The sequence below is a fragment of the Pelmatolapia mariae genome, linkage group LG9 (assembly GCF_036321145.2).
Source record: "Pelmatolapia mariae isolate MD_Pm_ZW linkage group LG9, Pm_UMD_F_2, whole genome shotgun sequence".
In the NCBI taxonomy this organism is placed as follows: domain Eukaryota; kingdom Metazoa; phylum Chordata; class Actinopteri; order Cichliformes; family Cichlidae; genus Pelmatolapia; species Pelmatolapia mariae.
In genome coordinates, this window is record NC_086235.1 from 22,049,140 (window position 1) to 22,057,610 (window position 8,471).

General features: G+C 41.0%; 1 protein-coding gene across 3 annotated transcripts in view; it reads left to right on the top strand.

The window, feature by feature from the left end:
- The window catches only part of sema5a (sema domain, seven thrombospondin repeats (type 1 and type 1-like), transmembrane domain (TM) and short cytoplasmic domain, (semaphorin) 5A), a 145,347-nt gene extending 139,409 nt beyond the window's left edge, over positions 1-5,938 (top strand). For 2 of the 3 annotated variants that reach the window (XM_063484120.1, XM_063484121.1), the window contains 2 exons: positions 51-262; positions 4,532-5,938. In XM_063484120.1, the coding sequence (XP_063340190.1) occupies positions 51-262; positions 4,532-4,651 (332 nt within the window). In that variant the 3' untranslated portion in view covers positions 4,652-5,938. Of the gene's footprint in view, positions 1-50; positions 263-3,113; positions 3,375-4,531 lie in introns of all 3 variants that reach the window. The other variant, XR_010094874.1, reaches the window with a different exon arrangement.
- Positions 5,939-8,471: the final 2,533 nt, after the last annotated feature.

Here is an 8,471-nt window from a genome sequence, read left to right on the forward strand (position 1 = left end):
CTTCCGCCATGTGAATCGGCATTACCCGCAGCCTCTCGCTCTCCTTCCAGACTTCAACCTCTTCCACATGATTGCCGTGGGGCTCAGCAGCTCCATTCTTGGCTGTCTGGTCACCCTGCTGGTCTACTCGTACTGCCAGCGCTACCAGCAGCAGTCGCACGACGCCACCGTCATCCATCCCATTTCAGCCGCGCCGCTCAACACCAGCATCACCAACCACATCAACAAACTGGACAAGTACGACACCGTGGAAGCCATCAAGGTCTGTAGACTTTATTTGCCCCGGGTTCGCGGCGGGTCACGCTTGACAAACGTCGAGCTATTTACAGGCAACATTTCCTTACTGTTTGACTTAATCAGCTGATGTCCCCACTCTGAGTCAGTGAGCAACGGTTTGCCTCTTCCCCGGGTGTCAGCTGTGATTAAATGCACTTCTTACTGCATGACTCTCACTGTCACGCCACCTCCTGTCGTTCTCAGACACTCTCTAGTTGTGTAACAGATAGGCAGCTGTGCGTTCATCCTCACTCCCTGTGCTCCTCTGCTGTGTGTCTCAGTGTGCGACTGTTCTGTGTCAGTGGTCATACACTGCTTTCTCATAACATACAAAAGTGCAATTACTTATTAGAGCGAATAGGAAGTCGGTGAAGAGGCTTTGCATCTGCACATTTGCCTGCTTCTTTGTGTCATTATTGCATCCTAAAGTGCAGGCAGAAAGTCGGATGTGTGAGAGCCAGTGAAGGAGATCCAACTAGTCTCGAGGCACAAGCAGCCTGTTATCCACTGCTAGATCAGGCCTTTACTGCCAGACTGGGCAGCTGATTACTATTTGTCCACAGATACCCCGTACTCCAGCTGGGCTTTTCCAGGTTCCCAGTGCTCTTTATTAAAGGTTTAAAAGATAATCTAGTGGAGCTCACTAGTGATAGGCAGCTATTCTAGATGTAAAAGCTGTTGTTTTGGCACAAACAAGGAATGTCTTTAGTACTACTTTATGTTTCAAGTAAACCAGTGATGCACACAGTTTTAGCATTAGCATTCCTAGCATTTCCTAGCAAATGTACTGCAGCTCAGCCTGTACAAAAACAGTAGCTGTTTTTTGAAACAAAAAGGTCCTCGATGTCAGGCCCGCACGCGAAAGCAGCTTCACATTTCCAGGCGTCTGAAGTATAATAAAGTGTAATTTAGTTCTACCATTACCCTGTTTTTCAGCGTAGCTTGCATTCATTTCAAACAGCAGGACTCACTTTTAACTTCACAATAGAGGATGATTATAGAACCATTGTGTTTGGGTCATGTGACAACATCTCAGGTATTGCTGGCTGGGGTTATGAGTTTGTAAACATGGCCAATTCCAATACAGAGCAATACATAACAATGGTATGTTCAGTGGTACACACAGCGTCTGTGTGTACCATTCAGAGCTGGATTTCAGACATACGTAAACACATCAGAGAGGGTATCTTTATATTAAACAATGGCTGGCTTTTTTTATTCAAAAACCTATGGGGCGCCGCTTGTAAAGTGAAACATACTGAAATTAACGGCAACATTTTTCCATATTTAGCTCAAAACCTTACAAAAACATGTTTTTTCAAGTCATTTTTTACAACATTTAGTAAAATATTTGTAACTTTTCATATTTAAAACACAATTTTAAATGTTAAATCTAAATGTTAAATCTAAACGTTAAATGTTAAATCTAAATTACGAAAACCTCCAGATGCCTCTAATAAAATAATAAAGATCTCAACTTGTAGACATTATAAATGAAAAGTACAAGTTCTACACACTGCTTTCCAATGCTGAAATATCCAAAGGTTGACACTATAGACTGGATATAAGATCAACATGGTCACTCACAGGTTTGTGAAATATTTTGAAGCCTAGGGGATGAGTTTGACTGAAAAAAAACCCCAACATTCATAAGCTAGCAACTTATTAATCACAAAAGTATGTACATGTATTTTACTGGTACTATTATTAGCATAATAAGCACTATACTGTATTAAATAAGACTTTAAATTAGTGATTGAAGCCATAGACTCACAGATTCAAGTGTTTGCATAGGTCAGAAATAAAGTGATAGTGTTTTATTGACTTTTTTAATGTAACTAGAGAAGTCACCCCCTGGTGGCCATTAGAGGGAATTGATATTTCATCCGTGTTTTGATTACAGTCTATGATTGGCATACCTCCTGTGATTAGCTGGTTAGCTGTGATCAGGTTGTGACTATTGTGAGGGGGGACTTAGTGAACAGTTATTTGAACATCTTTATCTTCAGGAGTTGAACAGTCAGTATGATACTACAGGAATCCAGATAAATAAGCACTTTTTTAACAGCTTCGCGTTCCTTTGCAAAGGTTTTTTTATGCTGTACACCATCAGGGGGCACCTTCACTATCAGAAACTGGCTATATTATGAACTAAGTGAATACCTGGATCTCTGTTTGCAAAACCACTTCACAGTTATGAAAATGTTTTGTATAACTGTCAGAGTGTGAACAGATCCGCTGGCTCGAAGCAAACTTCTCTGAATGTTATTTCATTGCAAAATGAAGGTGTGAGGAGCTTCATCTGTCATGCAATTAGAGTCAGGAGCATGGAGCATAATTCAGTTAGAGCAGTTGCAGATAGAGGAGGATATGAATATAGACACTCCATGCGAAAATACAAAAGGAGGTGCCTGACAATTGAATAATGTGTGATTTTCCAGAAGCACATTCTGCCTCCAGCCCTCTCTCTGTGGGCCTAAACAGTTCAGATGTTGCAGTGAATTTTCAACCATTAAGTGTGCAAAACCATAACATGCTTCTTTTAGGTGTGTACAGGAAGGACTCGTGAACACCTGACGTCGTATTTTAGCAGATTTGGCTCAGAGCCTGATGTTGATGATGCATTTGTCGTTGTTGTTATTATGCACAGTGTATCACAGACACACTTCATACCGGTGTCCTGGAGTATTTCCAGCTGTATAGTTTATGATCGCAACGCTCACCGTTAAGCTGCACTTTTATGTACAGTGTATCATATTTCCAGGCTTCCTGTAAAACAGAATATGGCCTTAGGGTTTCTCTGAGATGACTCTTGCCCGTTCCTCTCCTCCTTGCAGCCAGATGTGTCGGTACTCTTGCCCTTGGACGACCCCGCCATGCACCAGCCTCTCTCTTCTAATATGGGGGTGTCTATGCGTGGACTGGAGATTTTCTACTAACCACTGACCTCTACAACATCCCGCCTTTTGACTCTTCCCCCCCAACAGCAATTTGACCCAAACCACTACTACTTCTGCTACCGCTACTACTACTGCTACATCCTGTTCCCCACCGTGCCCCGCCCCTCCACTTCCTGTGGCTCTTCCTGTGTGTGGCAGGTTGGAGTACAGTACTCTAGTTTCTCTTTCTCTGCTCAGACCCTTTTCATCCCTCCATCATGAAACCCTCCCTTCTCCCTCGCAGCTTGTGAGAAGGCAGTGTATCCCATCTTTATGTTTCTCTTAAAAGCGCCTCCATGTGCATGTGTTTTTCTTTCCGTGTCCGTATTCCTTGTTTTGTTTCTTACTTGATGGTTTTGATTTGTTGGGTTCTTTTATTAAACTCCTCTGTTACCTCTCTTTCACTGATTCTACTTTATAGTTAAAGATACGTTTGTTTACAAATACAGACAAATATAATCACTCCTGAGCCAATTAAAAGCATTTAAGGCAAGATGAAGTAGGTGATGCTAACAAGCATCGTAGCACATCTGTTTGAAAGCAGCCATGGGGCCACCTGCAGAGACACATAACCGTCTCCGGGGCGGCAGGAGAGTTGATTGCATTCCCTTTGTGTGCAAATCACATAATGGGAATGAAGCAAAATATATGAGTTTTTTGTCCGGCACACTTGTTCCCTATCAGTGTCAGTCGGAAGCATCCATCAGCTGCAAACGCAGCATCATCAAGTGTTCAATTACGGTTGCCCCCAAGGGACTCCCAGCACACACTCCACTACAGCAGACTGGAAATGAACACATCTATTTGCCAAATTGCTGATGTTGTATTGAGCACCACATCAGAGGCATCACTCCATGTTTACCATGTCACGCGGGGACAGAGAAGATGCCCCCATGGCTCATCCTTATTGTTTAACAGAAAAGTGACTCTCACATGATCGATTTTTATGGCTTAGATTGTCCTGAGGACCAACAATCCAAGGGCCATAAAAACTGCTGATGCTGTGTATTAGAGATGACAGAGGTGGACATACGGATGCGCATCAAAATAATTTAGCCCTGTGGTGGCTTATCATTTTTCCAGCCTGTTTGCAAATGCTTTGACCTTGCACTGTGGAAAGTATGTTTCATTCACTGAGCAGCCCCTCATTGATTTGTGTTGCTCCCTTTTTTTATTTTGGGGAGGGTTGCTAGATGGATTTGCTTTTACCTTGCCATCTGGGCTGAATAATCACTTGATCCATGTGTCGGAAAGTCCGTACTGACTCAGCTGCCTTCCTTCTCTCCTTCTTCTCTTTTTTCTTCTTATGTTCACAGGCCTTCAACAAAAACAATCTGATTCTGGAGGAAAGAAATAAGTATTTCAACCCACAGCTTGCCGGGAAGACCTATACCAATGCATACTTCACCGACCTCAACACCTACGATGACTATTAACCCTCGACACCTACCTTATCATCAAATCGGACTTTATTCTTTTCTTTGTGCTTTGTATTGAGATTCGTCACACCACGCGTGGGACAAGCCCACTCTGAGACTCTATGGCAGCTGGTATGTAATTAAACACAGACACACAGTGTTGCCAACAGAGGGAAATCCCCACTTTCTCTCAGGTGCCTTGAGGTACACTTGGAAAGCTCAATGTTTTGGGGGTATATCTTGCCTTGACTCTCACTGAGAAATAGACAACTGGATTTCCTGATGTGGATTAAACAAAAACAAAAGAAACAAAATAAACAACAAAAAACTAAGAAGGGAAAAAGAAGAACTCACGTCAACGAGACTTTGGGAACCGTATCCCTTTTAACTTTCCTGTGACGCCTCTAAAACAGACCTGTATTTGTAATGATTGGAAATAACCACAAATTGCTTTGCATGACTTCATCTGATGTGTTTTCTCTGCCTTTCGGTTTGATTTTGCATGATCGATCGCATTCCATGGTGTAGGGGGCATTTTGATTTTTGGGTTTTTTTGCTGGGCTTAGATTCAGGGCTGGTTTTGGATGTCATAAAAAAAACAAAGGCTGCGGTGATGCCTGGTGGCTTTACTGCAGCAGCAGTCTCCAGGCAGATCAATATCTACCCCCAGCCCCAGAATCAGGATGTAGTTATTTGAAGTCTGTGGTCAAGTTTGTCCATGTTTTTCTTTAGTTTGCTTTTCGTTCCTCTAGCAGCTAGAAGTGTTTAAACTTTCAATGTAAAATTTTTTTCTCTTTTTCATTTTGCTTTTAAAGATTACATGTTTTTCTTTGTTTGTTTTGTACAGGAAGTTCAGTTTGAATCCCCTGTCTGCGGGTTTTCTAAATACATTTATTCGGTGTCTCAAGTGTTAAAAGAACATTTTCCTTTAAAAAGAAAAAAAAAGGTTTATGTACGTTCTGGCAAGTAATTGGGAGTATTCATTTCAGCCTGCATCAAGTTTTGTCCTCGTCATTGTACTTTTTATATATTTTTTGTAAAAAAAATGTTTTTGAATTTTGATAGTGCTCATTATTATTCTTTGGCTTCTGAGCTAAGTGTTTGTGAGAGCAGGCATTTGCTGTACAGATGGTGCAAAGTAGCAACTACTGTTCTCCTGAAAACCCAACTGGAGTGCTACTCATATACTGTAAGATGACATTCACTCATTAAGTTGAGATCTTTCTGTTCAGAGTGTATAACCAAATATTAGGTTATTCAATGGTTTAGTTGCGACTAACTCTTTTTACATGTTTGCTTGTGTTACTGTGCATAAATTAAAATTGCTTCGTACACAAACTTGTCAAGGTGTGAATTATACACATTTAGTTTCTTGCAGTTTCATCTGTAACGTGTGAAAGCAATACATCACATGACTGCTTATTACCTCTGTAGCTCTAATGAATGACATAAAGAGGAGAAAACAGAGATGATTTAAAGCTGCGATTCCCAAACAGGAGACAGGTTAAACCACTCAGTAGGTAATTCTGCAGTAGCCAAGGGATTGGTGCACATTTGAGCTCAAATGTGAAAAAAGCCAGTTTGAGAATTTTGTGGATCTGCACAGGTTGAAGCAGAAATGTTAGTTTACTGATAGCGATAGAGAAGCAGTGCCAACAGAGAGTTGCTATATGGGCCAAAGATGCAGACCAACAATCTTCTTCACATAGAAATAGTCAAGCAGCGACTCAGTCAAGAATAATGGAAATTTCCGATATTTCAAATGTTAATCTTAATCTTCTTTATCCAGCTGAGGATAAGCAGAAGAATTTTTTGTTTTTATTTCTTCAAGAGGCCATTTGTGTCTATACGCACCATCAATGAACCAAAATAATTCAAAGAACAGACACAGGTTGACATTTTTGAGTAAAAGATTCACAAAAAATAAACAAAGAAACATACATGAAATGTTATTTTTTATGTTAATCTACAAGTTTTAAAATTTTAGTGAACATAAAAACACAACAACTTTGGCCCGGTTTTCAAATTCTGTTACAAATACAGTTACACTCATCATGACCATGAATGTCACGCTAATTTTGGGCATTTGATGATTTCTTTGAACTGTTTTTTTCGAGGGTATAATGATTGGACAGCATACATCTTTAATGACTGAAACAAGAACCGGGTGCAGGATTTTCTCTAATCTACAAACTGCAAATGCACATAGTCCCAAGTCAAAAGCATACACAGAGGCTCGAACATACACATACTCTCACTTAAATCTTTTAATAATTGGTGCTGAAGGTTCCACAATGTCTTTTAACTTGAAAGGCTGTAAACTGCCAAGGTCAGTTCAAACAATTGTACGTACATACGAGTTTTCTCGATGTAATGACACTTTGCCAAGGTCTGGAAAAAGACCCAAACTGTCACCCCGATTGGTTAGAAATTGATAAGGATGTTCAGAAACAACCCAGGAAGATGACGCCTTCTGGAAAAAGGTTTTATGGTCAGACAAGACAGATTGAGCGATTTGGCAACAATGACAAGCGGTATGTTTGGAGGAGTAAAGGTGAGACTTTCAACCCTATGAACACTGCAGAAGTGGCAAGCATGGTGGTGGTAGCATCATGCTCTGGGACTGTTTAGCTGGCAGTGGTACTGATACAGTGGACAGAGTGGATGGACTAATGAAGGAAGACTATCTCCAAATGCTAGTGGGAGCATATATCTTTTTAATCCTGTGTGCATACTTTTCAAGTATATGTGTGCATTAGAGAAAATCTAAAAGAAATCTAAACTTGTTTGAGTTTAAGCTAATATGAATAAATACATGAAATTGTATGTTAAACACACCAAATAAATTCTTGAATAAGCAAATAATAACAAATAAATAGCCAGATATATATATATAAAAATAAGACACTCATTTTTGGTTTAATTGACAACCACCACCACTTAGACTGATTACCTAAAAGTATTGATGAATAAATTGTGGCTAACATGCTGGAAAGGTAACTGAAATAGCAAACTAAAGCTGTGCATTAAAATCTGCTTATAAACTGTTAAAGGAAAAAAATGGAGTGCTCACTCGCGCCTGGAGGAGGTCCCAGAACAGAAACAGGATACATTGGGGAGATTGCAGCTCTTTCGGCTGGTTTGGGAGCGCGTCAGTGTGGCCGGGGAGTGAGGTCTGGGCTTCGACTGCTCCTCCTGCAACTACAACCCAAATCAGTGGCAGAAAATGAATGGATGGAAATCTTCATCTAAGTGTTATGACTAAATTGTTATAACTGGTTAATAAACACAAATGAAGCATTCACTGAGATAGTAAATTCATAGCTATGTCTGAGTTCATATGAACACTTTGAACCTGACTGTGTTTTATGAAGTGGGTCCTTGAGTCCACCTTATAGGAAAATTGTGAAGCCCTCACATGTATTTAGATCACTCACAAGTGTGAGACGCCTCTGTCCAATGTGGCTCATCTCACAACTTTGGAGACTGTGATATTCCTCAGGCTAAACACTGTAAAACCACAGCAGCTCAGGCATGTACCAGCACTTCATAAATCACCCAAAACCAGAGGAAGAGACTCCCTCCACCTGTTTTTAAAGGAGTCTTCAGCGGGGCCCTGCGGTGACAAATGGCATCAGCATCGGTGGAAGGATACGTGAAGGATACAAATCGCGCGAGACAGCGGGGTAAAGGTTGTTGGGTCTCAAGTCCGAACTCTAATCTGTATGATTGGGTGTAATACCACACACCGTGCTGTTCTCCATCAACCTTCAACCTGACGTCTCATCTGTGTGCAGAGGGTAATGGGAGGGGGTGTTATTAATCACCCCGCTGTTTG